General features: G+C 39.8%; 1 protein-coding gene across 3 annotated transcripts in view; it reads left to right on the top strand.

Annotated features, from left to right (window-relative positions):
- The window catches only part of LOC124794790 (neural proliferation differentiation and control protein 1), a 1,027,601-nt gene extending 1,017,793 nt beyond the window's left edge, over positions 1-9,808 (top strand). For all 3 annotated transcript variants that reach the window (XM_047258441.1, XM_047258442.1, XM_047258440.1), the window contains exon 8: positions 8,218-9,808. In XM_047258441.1, coding sequence (XP_047114397.1) covers positions 8,218-8,367 — 150 coding nt within the window. In that variant the 3' untranslated portion in view covers positions 8,368-9,808. The remainder of the gene's footprint in view (positions 1-8,217) is intronic.
- Positions 9,809-16,205: the final 6,397 nt, after the last annotated feature.

The raw sequence follows: 16,205 nt of genomic DNA, 5'->3' as shown, positions 1-16,205 counted from the left end.
TCTTGTTCGCATTGACGGCACCTTGAACAGTGGACGTTACATTTAAGATGTGTTACGACCCGTGGCTCTACCCTTCATTCGATCCCTGCGATACGCTACATTTCAGCAGGATAATGCACGACCGCATGTTGCAGATCCTGTACGGGCCTTTCTGGATACAGAAAATGTTCGACTGTTGCCCTGGCCAGCACATTCTCCAGATCTCTCACCAACTGAAAACGTCGGGTCAATGGTGTCCGAGCAACTGGCTCGTTACAATACGCCAGTTAAACTCTTGATGAACTGTGGTATCGTGTTGAAGCTGCATGGCCAGCTGTACCTGTACACGCCATCCAAGCTCTGTTTGACTCAATGCCCAGGCGTATCAAGACCGTTATTACGGACAGAGGTGGTTGTTCTGGGTACTCATTTTTCAGGATCTATGCACCCAAATTGCGTGAAAATGTAATCACATGTCAGTTCTAGTATATTACAGTTGCCCAATGAATACCCGTTTATCATCTGCATTCCTTCTTGGTGTAGCAATTTTAATGGCCAGTAGTGTACCTTTCACTATTTGGAACATTGGGTGAAGCGTTTCAACCACAATCGCTGTAGTTTGGTAGGTCTGTAGGAAATAATCATCAGTGTAGGTCTTCAACGGGATATGGTATACGTGAAAAAACTTGTGGAGCCCCTTCCTCGCTGAATTGAGGCCATTACGAATGCTAGAGGCGGTTTTGCGCAGTATTAGCTTGATTTCTCGGGGAACTGATTAAATTTTTGTCCAGCGCTATTACGTATCGTTATCCATAATGACCTCGTCGTCGATGGACCCTTAAGCTTCAGTCTTCCTTCCTCTTTCCACATTTTGACTAAAGATCGCCCCCTCCTCCTCCTACTTGGAACGTGACGAAAGAGCAAGTAAATTGACGCCGGCGACAACGAAGGCAGCACAAGTGGCCTTCTGGTACATAAGCAGCTGGCCGCTCCCGTGAATACAAGCTCACTAGGCGTGCTGTGCTGTGGTGACGGAAAATCGCGGCTCATCCGTTTGCGATTTCAGTAATTGCCACTTAACAATTCGACGGCACCCATCTCCTCTCGTTAGTATGAGCCGGCGTTGCGTGCTGAGGCTAAGCAGAAATTCGTGTTCTGGGTGACTGGACAGCAAAGAGTTAGCGGTTTCGCTGTGTACGTTCTACACCACAGTAAAGGCCAGCAGACGAGCCTAGGGAACCGCAAACAAGCCCGGTAGCTGTGCAGCCGGTTGTCACGGTGACGGAACAGTGAAGGCGCAATGTGCGTATGAGTGACAAATTTTGTACAAAATGGACAGGGAAACCGGATTAATTATACTCAGTCTAATAATAATAACGTATGCCTTTCTCGGACAACGCTGAAGAAAAAATGAGCATAGTGATATAAGACAGTGTCCTAATTAACTGTGCTCTTAGGGTCAGAGAGTCAGACATCAAAGTTAATCGTAGTAGGCTTATAGAAATAGTCTTAGTAGAGTTGCATTGCTAATTGTTTAAGAAAGATTCGTTACTTTTGACAAGACAATAATTTCTACTTGAACGGAGATAGAAACCTGGAAGTAATTTTAACTTGCGCATAGCAGATCGAAATTTTATTTTTACGAGAAGCATCCAATTTTATAAGGATATGTTTTACAAGCATTCACATCCACCCTTGGAGTACTTATTACAATTACATTTAGAATCAATGTTTTGTTTTACATTTCACAAATGTTCAACGTGCCCCCACCACCATATCGAATATTCTGTCGCTTCTCGAGCGTGGAAGCGACTCACCTTGAGAATGGCTGAAACGTTGTCAGCGAAATATTGGAACAAGGATGAAAAATATTCCGGATGTACGCCAGAAAAAGATGCAATAATCAAACTCATCCATATTTCTGCGAACGTGTCTGGACACAGTATTGCGAGATCGGATGAATCTTTTTGAAGCATCCCTTAACAGTTCTTATTTTACTAGTAATAAATGTAGTTGTAGTCACAGTTGTTGCGTAGTGACTAATACTGACAGGCGGCAGAAATAAAAGTAAAAATCAGTTAAACATGACAGAACAGAACGAAAACCTATGGCTCTTTCTCTGTCATCTGGGAGAAGAAACGATAAAAAAAACTTCCACCCGAATAGGCCATGAAGGCACTACGGTACCGACCGGCCGCTGTGTCATCCTTAGACCACAGGCGTCACTGGATGCGGATATGGAGGAGCATGAGGTCACCACATTGCTCTCTCGGCCGTATGTCGGTTTACGAGACCGGAACAGCTACTTCTGAATCAAGTAGCTCCTCAGTTTTCCTCACAAGGGCTGAGTGAAGGGCTGAGTGCTCCTCGCTTGCCAAAAGCCTTCGGCAGACCAGATGGTCACCCATCCAAGTGCTAGCTCATCCCGACAGCGCTTAAATTCAGTGATCTGACGGAAACCGGTGTTACAACTTCGGCAAGGCCCTTGGACTGAATCGAAACGATGTCGCAGGAAAACTGACTATAGAGTAGGTTAGGTAATCATCGGAACGTTAAAGTGGCAGTTGTAAAGATATCCATAAATAAAGAAAAAGGTATACGAGAAACATTGCAAGATTATATTAACATTAGGTGTACAGAAACAACCACACTAATGATTTATATAAATTTAAATTTTGTCTGAATCAATCCATTGTTGTTGCTGTGAAGTTGGACTAGAATGAGTGAAGAATATAAAATTATATTTTCGAAACCATCGTACCATTTTACTTTACATTTATTATGTTATTTTCTGAATAACAAAGTATGCCCTTCTGATCTTTTACTTCTATTATCGTTTGTTAACCTTTAACCTACTAACCGGAAAAATTTGAGTGAGATCTTAAGTCGTAAACTTCTTGTGAGTCCACTGCTCTCAGGTAAAAATTTTATTGTATGCATTCGATCAGTACTAGGTCGATGCTTCTTACTAAAAACTCTCCGATTCTCCAAAATAAATGTTGTCGATGTACAGAAAATGCTAAATTTCTACTTCAAAGCGGGTGAACGCTCTACTGTGAGAAGTGTGTTGTATGCTTTTCGTTTCAGACCATATATACAGACATGCTAATTTGAAATAAATCCACCCTTCAGTTTTTTATTATGTATAATAACTACTACTCTTTGATTTCATTTGGCAGCCCTTTGGAAGAGATAATTTGCAGCTAATTCATTAGTTAGATAACACTATATAACAACTAAATTTATCTGCATACTAACTGTGTACTTATACTAACTAGGGTCTTAGATCTTCTTTAACCGAATTTTGTTGAACAATAAATACCAGCAGGTTTCAGTCTTTGGTACTAGCATAATGTTTCTGCAATCCGGAATATTTTGAACAGGCTGAATAGTTCAACCCTGATGACTTCCATATTTCCCTAAAACTACTCACTGATCTGCCACTACGTCCCTATTCTGTAAGGATATACGCTGCAACAACGGGGAGTGTCTAGATTTCTTTTATTATGCAATATTCTGTGGGCGGCGCCCCAGGACCCACACAAGCTGTAAAAACTACTCACACCCTCCTCCCCACCCCCGCACCCCCACCCCCCATGCTTATCATTCCAGGCCAAGCATTTTAAAGCATGTCTGTGTCACGACCCTTCACTTTCATTTATATCTATAATCAATTCGTTACAGCGACTCAGTGCTACTCTTCTCTTTTATTTAAAGATAAAACTGAAGTGCCCGCTCCTTGGATATGTTTTCAGCTATTTCGTTTATCTTGTACTACTTTGATTCGTACCTTATGATCCTGTGTACTGTTTCATCCCCTATTTCACTTCTTTCGGATTTGACGTCTCTATAACGAATACGTTCCTGAAAAATATTGTCAGTCGAGTTTCTTTGCATGGCCATCCTCTGCAGCAAGCACAGAAATATTTGTTTTGTAAATAAAAACGTCTTCTCTTGCTGCATTGTGTTTTATTTTCCCAGAAGCGTTTCGTCTTTTTTCACTTGAAGGTATCATCAATGGGATGGTTCTTCCTGTTTTTAGTTGGCATCGGTGTTTCCTCTCATCTGGTCATATGGATGTCGCGCTATCGCTCTGTTTACGCAACATAGGAGTGTTTATTGTGTTTCTACATTTTTCTTCGCATTTTTCATTTTGTTTGTATTTGTTGTTTGATGCATTATCAGTCCTCTGTCACTAGTGTAGACATATACATAACCACTCTCAGTTCGCTGTGTTACAGACACTGTGTGTAGCACAGTGAACTCAAAGTAGTTACGTCTATATTTGTGTTTTGTCTAAAATAGTGACAAAAGAATGATAATGCATCAAAATAACAAGTGCAAACAGAATGAAAAGTGGGAAGAAAAATGTCGCAACACAAAAAACATGCTCATGTAGCGTAAATAGAGCGGTAGTGCGATTTTCATGTGGCCAGATGAGAGGAAACACCAATGCCAACGAAAAACAAGAAGAACCATCCCACTAATAATGCCTTAAAGTGAAAAAGGGCGAAACACGTCTGGGAGAACAAAATATGGTGCAGCAAAAAAGACGTTTTTATTTACAAAACAAATATATATTGTCAATCGTTCCAGTTTCTCTACAGTTACCGTTGAGTCGTCTTCCTGTTCCGTACAGATACGTGGGATAAGGCCCATTTCCTGTAAGTGAATGGATCACCCCCCCCCCCCCCCCACAAGAGTAGAATTTATTTAATTTGAAGTCTTTCCGTTCACCCTAAGAAAGAATACATAGATGCGTCATATGTTGTTCCTGCGACCTAGTGCTCCTGCTATTCTCGCATTGAGTACAAAGCATATGCTTCCTTGTAATCTGCTCTTCCCGCTATTATTATTTTATTTATTTATTTATTTAACCTGATCAGATTAGGGCCATCAGGCCCTCTCTTACATCGACCAGTGTTCCACACATGCAGCATTTCACACATCAGAGTTACATCATGACAATAGTTTAAATAAGAAAATTAGATTACTCTAGTGACAATATGAATAAAGAGTAATGACTAAGAACTAATAAGGTAAATGCTGGCAATATTTTTACAACAGGTGTTATACATACAAATTATGATAAAAGCAATAATATTAACACTAAAAAAGAAAATCAAATAATAACGATAAACATGAGAAAAATTGGCAATAGTAATGAAGATTTGTGCAGATATACATTAATATCTTGGTGTGTAAAGTAGATGTTTACTAGTATAGCGAGTTTTGGGGAAGGGAGATTGAAGGAGGAGGAAAGAGGGAAGTAATGAGGTGAAGTGCATTCATGTACAGAGGAAGGCATTACTGTTGCTGAAGTAGATACGTCATTAACTGTTTTTTGAAGCCGGACATGTTTTTAAGTTCTCTAACATAACAAGGGAGGTTATTCCAGAGTCTGGTTCCTGCTACTGTAAAGGACTTGGAGAAGGTGACTGAGCGATGCAGTGGAACAGAGAGGTTTTTATTATGATGGGAACGTGTGTTTCTGTCATATTGTTCCGGCATAAGCTTTAAGGACGAGAAGAGATATGAGGGACAGTGTACATTTATAAGGCAGTAGATGAGACAGAGTGGCCGGCGAGAGAGGCCGAGCGGTTCTAGGCGCTTCAGTCTGGAACTGCGCGACCGCTACGGTCGCAGGTTCGAATCCTGCCTCGGGCATGGATGTGTGTGATGTCCTTAGGTTAGTTAGGTTTAAGTAGTTCTAAGTTCTAGGGGACTGATGACCTCTGCTGTTAAGTCCCATAGTGTTCAGAGCCATTTGAACCATTTGAGACAGAGTGTATGGACATCTCTGCGTTTGTCTGCACGCAGCCAGGACAATTTTGCATACGCTGGTGAAATGTGATCAAAAAGTCGAACGTCACAGATATATCGGACGCAGGCATTCATGACCAGTTCCAGACGTCGCGAATTTTCCTGAGAGAGGCCTTGTAGGATAATATCGCTGTAGTCAATGATTGGGAGTATAAGCGTTTGTACTAATTTCTTTTTCAGATCGAAAGGGAAGAGTTTTTTATATTTTTGTAGGACATGAAGGGATGCCGATGCTTTTTTGCACACTGCAGTTACGTGCTCTGTCGAATTTAGATTTTCGTCTATTATTACTCCCAAACTCTTTGCTGTGGGAGAGAAGTTAATATTTGTTCTATTTAGGATAAGAGATGGTACGGATTCCCGATGTTTTGGGCTGAGCTTAGAGTGACCAACAAGTACCGCTTGGGTTTTAGATGGGTTTAGTTTTAGTCCTATGTCCTGTGCCCATTTTGATAGTGCATCGAGGTCAGTACTGAAATTTTCTATAGCTTTCTTAAGATTGCATGGTTTCACACTTAGATACAACTGAAGGTCATCAGCATACACATGATATTTGCAATAGGTCAGAACCGATGACACATCATTGACATACAGAGAGAAGAGTATAGGACCTAATACTGAGCCTTGGGGAACGCCTGACACTACCTGCCGCCATTGTATTGAGAAAAGTCTCCGTAAAAGCGATCCTGTAAACAATAATAAATCCAGCTGTGTGCTCCTCAGCACTCTGGGCAGTACTGGTTTAGATTTAACTAGTCCCTCTCTCAGTGCCCTCGCTTTTGCAGCATTACCTATTATGGAAGCAAGTATAGTGCATTGATATAGTCTGATGGTGCCTAGGAGTAGTTGAAATTTACTCGCAGTTTTATTTCATGAGACTAATAGCTCTATATTAGAAAATTTTAATGTGTTTATGAAAGTATTATGATCCTAAGTTCCTTGCTACCGCACATACGAGGTATCATTCCATAAGTTATGCCAACTATGGTATATAGTGCGATCATGTGGCATCTCCGTAATCACAGTAAAAACATTCGGAATCATGCGGCAAACAGACCCAAAATAACTAACAGATAGCGCCTGCATTCGAGTATGGCTCGGCACCAGCGCCTGAAACATTCAGTGTGAGCTTGGTCGTGCTACAAGGCGGATGTAACCAGAGTGGAACAGCGAGCGTACGTGAAAACTGCCTTTCTCGCTGGCAGCAATGCTACTTAGTTTCATGCGACACTATGAGCGGCTGTGGGTGATAGAGCATTACGCAGGAAGGTCACGTTCATTCTGGCGTATGACAGCCACGATATTCTGAAGTGTCACCCTGTTAGGAACGGTCACGCTGTCAATGCCCGACGGCCGCTGTGGCCGAGCGGTTCTAGGCGCTTCCGTCTGGAACCGCGCGACTGTTACGTTCGTAGGTTCGAATTCTGCCTCGGGCATGGATGTGTGTGGTGTCCTTAGGTTAGTTAGGTTTAAGTAGTTCTAAGTTCTAGGGGACTGATGACCTCAGATGTTAAGTCCCATAGTTCTCAGAGCCACTTTTTTTTTTTTTTTTTTTTTTGTCAATGCCCAATACTGTCACAACTTTCTGCTGAACCAGCTGCGATGTACACTTCGACGAAAACTTTCGCCACTGCTGGATAATGCAATCACACTCCATAATAACAGTACAGCCCACACTGCAGGCGTCATCAATAATTGTGTACAGTCATGGGACTGGGAAATCCTCGCCCAAACACCCTAATAACCAGACTTCAGTACATGCGATTTCGACCTCATTTTACAACTGAAGAAACCACTGCGTGGGAGGTGCTTTCCAAAGAGGCGGATATCCTCACGGTCTTTCAGCGACAAGTGGCATACATGGATGTCAGTGGCAACGGCAACGCTGTGTGGATGCACTGAGGGACTGTTTTCAAGGACCAGCCGCTGTGACCGAGCAGTTCTAGGCACTTCAGTCCGGAACCGCGCTACTGCTACGGTCACAGGTTCGAATCCTGCCTTGGGCATGGATGTGTGTTATGTCCTTAGGTTAGTTAGGTTTAAGTAGTTCTAAGTCTAGGGGACTCATGACCTCAGACGTTAAGTCCCATAGTGCTTAGAGTCATTTGAACTCTTTTCAAGGACAATAGTTTAATATTATTCATTTTTGTTCCAATTGTGCTCGCGCACAATAAATTTACACAGAGTTCCAATGCGTGCGTTTCATTTCAACTTTTGCCGTGGCCTCCTGCTCTAGCACCATACTTTATGTTGTCATTCAGACACACACTGTCATTTTAGTTCAATGAACGTCGTGGAATTCCAATGCTGTCGCATTATCGCAAGATATACCGTGGTTACCATGACTTATGAGATGACACTCGTATCTCTATGGAACTGTTGTTTATTCTTATGGAGTTGTTTCCCGTGTTGCAGACCGGCGAGATGGAGGTGAAGAACCCGCTGTTCCAGGACGAGCCGACCCCCGCCACACCCGCCCCCAAAGCCGCCTCCGCCCCCGCTGTCCCCGCCGCCCCCACCGATCAGCCCCAAGACCCGCCCCCGCAGCAGAAGAAGCAGCCATAAGTGTGCCGACGATACGCGCTGCACTTGCCACTGCTCTGCCGGCGCAACCGCATTTCTTAACATTTGTCATCACTACGCTGGCCACGCGCCACTCTCACCCCAGCAGTCCCTCGCGTCACCTCGGTCAACCGCTGCACGCCGCCACCCTTACCGTATGCTACAGTTGGAATGTGATGTAACTTGCAGCATTGCTACTTTTCGTATCCTGCAGCCTGCAGAGCGGTGGAAAGTGTAGCCTTTTCCATAATACAGTACTATTATATGTAGTTTAATTTGTTTCTGGGTGGAATTTACCGTAAATATTAATCCCGAATTTGCCGAATTATCGATAATGCAGAGAACTATCGACATTGCTGCTTGTAATAATATCGTATACGTTGGCATGTACGTCTAGTCGCACCACAAACAGTAGGCCGCGTGAAACCGCAGATTCATCGTATATGTACCCCACTGTTAATCACCCTTTATTAGACAGGTCCCTGTTGTATTCGTGGTTGTTCACTAGGTGTATCGCGAATTATTTCACGCTTCCTGCATAAATTTTATCGAGGCCCTTTCAATTTACGGCCCCATTTCAGAAAAGTTCTATCAAGCCAAATGAGAATAGGGAACAAACTTCAAATGTTCGAGAATATTCGTAGAAAGGCCTACAGCCATATGTAGCCCTTGTAAAACAATCCTGAACCTATGTAAAGTTATTGATACCATGAGAACTGTAATAACAAGATTGCGAATTTACCTTGTTATTTGTATAAAGTTAGGAATCTTTGTATAAAGTTACAGTGACCAACATGAAATATAAGTGCTCGATTGCCGTTTCGAAGGCGGGAGCAACTATATCATACGCAGGGCGAGTCAGGAGGAAAGGTACATTTTTCGAGGGGTGGATAGCATTAGTGATTCTGAACAAAAACAGTCATATGAACATATGTCCTGCTCTTAACAGTGTCCTAGGAAACTAATAAAAACAATGGGGAACAGGACAAATGCAGGTGATATCCAATGAAGTATTGTGAACCTGATCTAATGTTTTGTTTAATTGTGTACATTTCCTCACACAAGATGTCTGAAAAGTCCACCATCAACTGCAATGCCTTTTGCAGCTCTTGTACACAGCTGCCGTGTTACTAATTTGATCTCATTCGTACGACCCCTTACATGAACATGCAAATGTAAAATACGGGTGAGAAGTTTCTCCTTTGAGTCCACTCTGTGCTTGTATACTTCGCTCTTAAACTAACACAACAAAGAGTGATCCAATGGTGTAAGTCAGGAGACCTCGATGTCCAAGATCGATCGACCTATCTGTGATCGATCCAACACCCAGGATGTCAGTTGCCTTATGAAATGTCTAGGAGCTCCAGCGTGCTTAAAGTATATATGACGTCATCTTTCCAAAGGAATATCCTCCAAGAATGGAGGGTTGGTAACACATTTTGAAGTAAATCAAGATACCGTACTCCACTACGAAGATTATCGAAAACAACTGGAGTGATATGTTGGTCGTTAATAATACTGCACTGAAACGGTCAGTAAAAAAAAAAAAAAAAAAAAGACACAAGGCCTACGTAGCTTCGGTTGTATTCGCATGTGAGTGCTGGTGAAGGACATGCGACTGACGACCGTGGTTTTCAAACTGCTGTATGTCGGATACGGTTAATAAAAGGCCGCACCTTCTTTTGAATTTTTTTGTTCAGAATCACTAATAGTATCACCCCTAAAAGCATGTACCTTTCCTTCTGAGTCACCCTGCATATGAATGATTCCAGCGAAAGAAATTTACGCAGAAACCGTAAAATAATTTACTTTATTTCATCCAGTAGTTCATAGTAGTAAAACTCTTTTTCTTTTTCTCTTTTTTTTTAACTTTTGTATTGGCACATGTTTACGAAATGTTGTAATGTATGGATGAAGTTGTCTTCAGAATAAAGAGTTAATAAGCAGAGGTATTGTTAAAAGTAATCAAACGAGAGCTATACAGTCATATCAAGGAAGAAGAGGGAAAAGGGCGGGGGGAGGAGGGGGGGGGGGTAGCTTTCTGTGTAAATGAGAGCTAGAGAGCTACAGCCCTACAGAGAAGTTCGTCTCTTATGCTCTTAACATTTATCATTTTAATATAGTTTCGAGTTACTGGAGCATTGCACCACTAAGTCGCATTTATTTCTTTCAAGTTGGAAGTCCATCCACTAATGAACTAAACAAAGATTATATTTTAACTGAAAAGTAACTGTTCTCGCGCTGTCAAAAAATTATATATATACGTGTACATACATGATTTATTTTGTGTAATCCTACCGAATAGAATTTATGCAGATGTATAAATATATTGTACTATACAATAATTTAACAGTTCTATAGGAATAATGTGTTACTTGCGAATGTGGTACATTTGTTCTGAGACGAATTTAATAAAGTTTTACCAAATATTTGTTTAATATGTTGATTTGTGTTACATCATCATGGTCTATAGACCCCTAAAAATTGTAGGATAGCGACAAACTGTTGCTGCTTTGTTTCAGTGCACAGAGATTTGCATCTCAGTTCTAGACAGGTTATTTACAAAATTATTACAGATTATTTATTTCTTGCAACTTATGCTAATTTTAATTACATATTGAATGTCAGTATCCACACATTTTGTGAGTCATGATGAGATAATATAATTAAAATACACACTTTTAATGCAAGTTATTTTAATCCTTAATAGGACATACATGTAATCAGTATCTAATAGCCGTTTTTAAAATGAAAAACCAAAAATTGAAAATACCGAAAAATACTTGGCGTTATGTGCATTATAGTTCGTCATCATACTCCACTCATTGTAGATGCGTTTTTTCTGTGGACTCCTCTATTACAACCATAAATATTTGACTTTTAAGTTAGAAACGTTACTTTTTCGTTTTCTTAAGTTTATATGTAGATGACTTTGGTGGACTGAGAGTTGAAACCAACTATTTATACGTATTTAAATAAACCATTTTGTCAGAGCAGTAAATGTGTTTCTCTTCAAAGACAAAATGTTTAGCGTTATGTTCGTTTGATTTTAAAACATTAGGTCATCAGGTGGTGGTACCTGTATCGGTCAACATCTGCTAGTTAATTTCATGTTTTCACTCTTGACCCCTGTAAGTGGTGTGATACCGAGGCAGGTAGCAAGAGATAGAGGCAAGTACTTTGCTTCTCGCCTTATCTAAAAAGTTGTTTAAACTTGCTGTTACTTTTTTAGGGCTTAATAATGATCCAGCAGTTTACACAGCTCCTTGGAGAAACAAACTGAGGGATAACACTTCAACTAATTGAGCTGCACTAGAATAACAAAAACAATTTCAAAGACCAGTGTAAAGGCTTATAAAGATATAGGCTACTCTTCTGGCTCAAAATTATGTAAAAATCAACATCTATTTCTTTCAAGCACTGTTTATAACGTATATGTTTTACAGATCTTTTGTTGATATCGGGTAATGGAGCACACTTTCTAAACAAATTAAAGGTATTTTGAATATTTTTGAACCCGCTTAGGATTATTAAAAAAATTACGAAGAAACTGATGCACTTTTTCGAAAATGCTTTCTCAAATTGAGGTACCATTTAGTCCAATGTTATACATTTGAAGGAGACCCAATTTTTACCAGATATGCATGACATAATTAATTCCACCTGTTATCTATATTAAAAAGATACAAAAATAACACATCTTACATTTTAATTTTCATAACTTTTTTCCTAATAAAAACGTTATTTTTTCTATAATTTAGTTGAGGCTGCAATAAAGCTTAGGCCTCGTACATAAGTATGGACTATTGCAAGTTACAGAAAAAATTAGAGCAATGCTTTATGAACTTCAGGAAATATTTGTGCCTGAATTCTGAAAAATACAACTTACAGGAAATTGCGAATGAAGATATGAGTCCTATTAAACTGTGCCTCAGAAGATTCCTGGAGCATAGTCTTCATCCTGAAGCATTTCTTCATTTTCAGACTTCCTCTTGGCATTCCTTTTAGCTCTTCTTGCTTCTTTGGTAACTTGGAGAGCGAATCTTTCAGCTTCATGCACCCATTGTCTGTCACATGCAAGCAATTGATCTTCCATATTAGAGCTACATTTTATGCCTAAATTTCTCAGGACTTCCAAACTTCCTATCACTCCATCATTGAAACATATCACTGCATCTAGTACACCAACTCTTAATGTATTTAGTCCTACAAAAACATTCTTGGGTAATCTTTCCCATGTGCAATGGTTGAAACTTTCTTTTGTATTCTGAGTGCCCCCATGAAGTCAATTACTAAGCAAAACAGGGTCACTCAGGTCTTTAAAAATTGGTTTTATTTCATTCATAACAGGCTCAGAAAGAGAATGCTTTTTGGTAACCACACCAAGAATCTGCTCCTTTAGGGCATAGTCCGTGAACAGTGTGGTCATCTGTGGGCAACTTATGAAAGTAGGTGGCCCATACAGCTTTTCTCATTGCTGTAACATCATTCAGAGGTGCAGTTGTTCTAATGGCTAGTCCATAATACCTCTGAAGAAGGTCTATTTCAGTTTCTGTCAATCTGCCTCTGCCAGACAGAGATTTTCCATCAGATAGCAACTTTCCTTTCATTTCTGTTTGTAGCTTCCTCAATCCAGCATCCATCCTCTTTTGCACATGTCCACAGCACTCCGGTTTTGTTACCAAAGTATCCCCACAAACATTGAACCCATCGCCCAGGTACTTCGTATATCTACATTATAAACAGGCACCGACCTCTGAAATATTTTTAGAGCTCCATCACACTCCACTGTAACCATCATAGTTCCTGGAACACTGACGTTCAATATGTCCTTCAGTGTTACCATAGCAGGTGTGGCAGTACTTAGATAAGCATTCAACATCAACAACTTTTCCATTCTGCAGAGAAGTAGCAGTTACAACACCATTCAAGGAACAATGTTCTCAATGTTACCAAGTCCCATTAAGTGCAACAGCAATATCCCTGGTTCCACTAACATTTACAGTTTCTTCTATTCCACGTTTCATAGATGCTTTAGACACAGCCGTCAAGGCACCTACAAGTATTTGTATGTACTTGCTGAACCTACTGGGAGGAGGAGGAAGGTCCATCAAACCACAAAACGCTCGAGCAGTCTTTTTTCCTTCTATTGCACGCATTGCATACACTAACTTCAAATTCACATCATATGAATTATGCCCAATGTTCGAAGTCATTTTCGAGGTAGATTTATTGCAGGATCTACACAGACCAAGTAATTTTGACGCTAAACCCTTCCTGCTACTTTATTGTTCAGCCATTTCCAGACAGCCTACAGCATCACACTGTTTACATTTCGCCACTTCCTTTATCAAATAAGATAAGATGCCTACATCAACAACAACAAATCCACTACAAACAACGTTATTGTTTAAACAAAAATTTGAATCACCAGTAGGCATGCCATGTGGGAGTTTCTTCCCTGAAGAACTGATTCATAGGCTACTTTCAACAGTGTGGCTTGCTTTGTTTGTGAACTGGTTACCACGGAATTTTCTTTTATTGAGCTTCTTGATGCGTAGCATAGTTCGTATTTATTGCACACTAAAGGATATGTACTTCCAAAAAATATATGTAGCGCTTGGGCAACAAACATTCAGTAACACGTAAACAAACTACTTCGGCGAAAAAAAAGTAAATAGTAGCAAAGATAATCATTTACAGACGATAAAAACCAAGCACTGTTACCAACATATACAATGTATTACATGTATAATCGCTGGAAACAGAACGTTCATAGTTCTTTTCGAAATAATACTGGTTTCTGTAACAGAAATAAAGGGGGCGTGGCGGTATACATGATCGTAACTTTGAAATTTGGTATATATAAGTCATTATTCATTTGAAACCCTGTAATATATATGTCAATGTAATCAGGAATGACTATAGAATTTAATAAAGTCATAAAAAATTCGATTTTTCCACCATTTATAAGTACACTGTATCCTTAAAGGAAAAACGAACCTAAAAAACGGAGAAACACTACATATTATATTCGGCAACCAAGATCTAGCAGCTGAATACAGAGAGTGGCTCAGGTACTAAGGTAACAATCTCAAACTGCACAGGAAGCTAAGCGTGTGCAAGATGGGCAATCATATGGTGCAGGTAGGTGAATGTGTGTAATCTCAGTAGTCTTGGACATTACTGCAGCCCTAGTATTCAGGAAAGCTGGATATGCTGTTCTCCCTGCCGGTCAACATTCCATTCAGATGGCAGAAGACAGCTGATGTAGGTGCGCATTCAAGGTAAAGATCTTCAAGACTGTTGTCCTCAGACAAGTGCAATTGTAGATTATGAGATGGTACAGTGAACTGTGAAATCAACTGCCGAAATAGAAATGGTAGCAACATGCTATTCTACGCCCAATGGCTGTATCCTGCAATAGTTTCTTGTTGGATCCCATAGTGGAAAACAACGTTCAAGAATTTAGATATACTAGTATCACTAGGAAACTATTGCACTGATGAATAAACAATGAGAGAAGTGTAGTGATAGTTGTCATAGAAACATACAAGCAGTAATACTAGTATTTGGACAATTGCTTGAGGGGAAAATAGTGTCATCACTTTTATGCATTCTGTCGTTACTTACTTGCTGCTGTATTCTTAGGGATCGTATTCGACTAAACGTAGCTAAATGAAAGATTGTCTGAATTTTGTCATACACGTTTTGCTTCTTTTTATTTGTGAATAATCTCAGTGGCCTGCACATATATTCTTTTTATATATAATAATTACAATATTGTTATAATATTACAATTTTTGTCATTCTCTTTTTTGGAACACTGCTCTCGTGAGGTTAAATTTATATTTGTATCTACTTGCGATTTGTGATATTATTGGTCCATCTGTCGCGTCATGGAGCTAAACTTAGTTTATGTACCCAGGATGTCCGATTTTTCGACGTTTTACGAATACATTACAACTTCCACTATTCACAGTGTGTCGGTTTGTTGTGTTTACTGTATGCAGTGTAGCCAACGTTACACAGATGTTCAGTTCGTCTTTTTGTTTGTGTCATTGCTTCTGTATGTAGTTTTATATTCTTTTGTTTGTTGTATTATTTATTTCATACGTTTATGTTGCACATCTTTATTTGTTACTGTTGTAATCGCTAACGGGATCAATGAGTAGTCACTTATATTGATTTGAACATTTGTTACTTCCTAGTTCATTGCAAGGACTCTTTGTGTGTGAAAGTTTCCCTGTGAGGTTAAAATTTTTCTGTTGTGATTGTTCATTCTATCAATTTTCATATCTTATTCTATGATATATGGTTCATATATACACTTTATTAGATGTTCAGCAAAAATAGAAGGGTTGTTTCTGTATTTCCAACTTCTTACTTGTTCTTTATATCTAGTTTTCGAATTTCTGCCTGTCATTCCCAGGTACACTGGTCGGTCTAGATATTCTAACTGATGTGTAGCAACTCCATGGTATTTTTGTGGTTTTTCTGTTGGTGTTTGTAAATGTGACTAGGTTGTGCTTTTTGGTCTGAAAGCAATGTGTAACCACTATTGCTACTGTATATTTACTATTTTGTTTGTTGATTTGTATTTGCATGCTAAAGTGTGCCATTTTTTTTGTCTGTGGCGTAATGGGTATTCCTGTTCCTTGTGTTTGTGTACTGTCAGGTCCGTATTTTTTGTGGAGTGTTGTGGTGCTTGTGTCCTCTTTATTTTCATTTTTCTGTAGTTTTGTTTTAATTTTGCAGTTGATTTTTTTGTTTTACACGGGTGTAAAATCCATTGTATTTGCCTATGAGCTGTATTGTTCCCAATTATTTCTCATAGTTTT

This window comes from Schistocerca piceifrons, chromosome 4, assembly GCF_021461385.2.
Source record: "Schistocerca piceifrons isolate TAMUIC-IGC-003096 chromosome 4, iqSchPice1.1, whole genome shotgun sequence".
NCBI lineage: Eukaryota > Metazoa > Arthropoda > Insecta > Orthoptera > Acrididae > Schistocerca > Schistocerca piceifrons.
The sequence above is the reverse complement of the archived record's forward strand: the minus strand, read 5'-3'. Positions and strand labels throughout refer to the sequence as shown.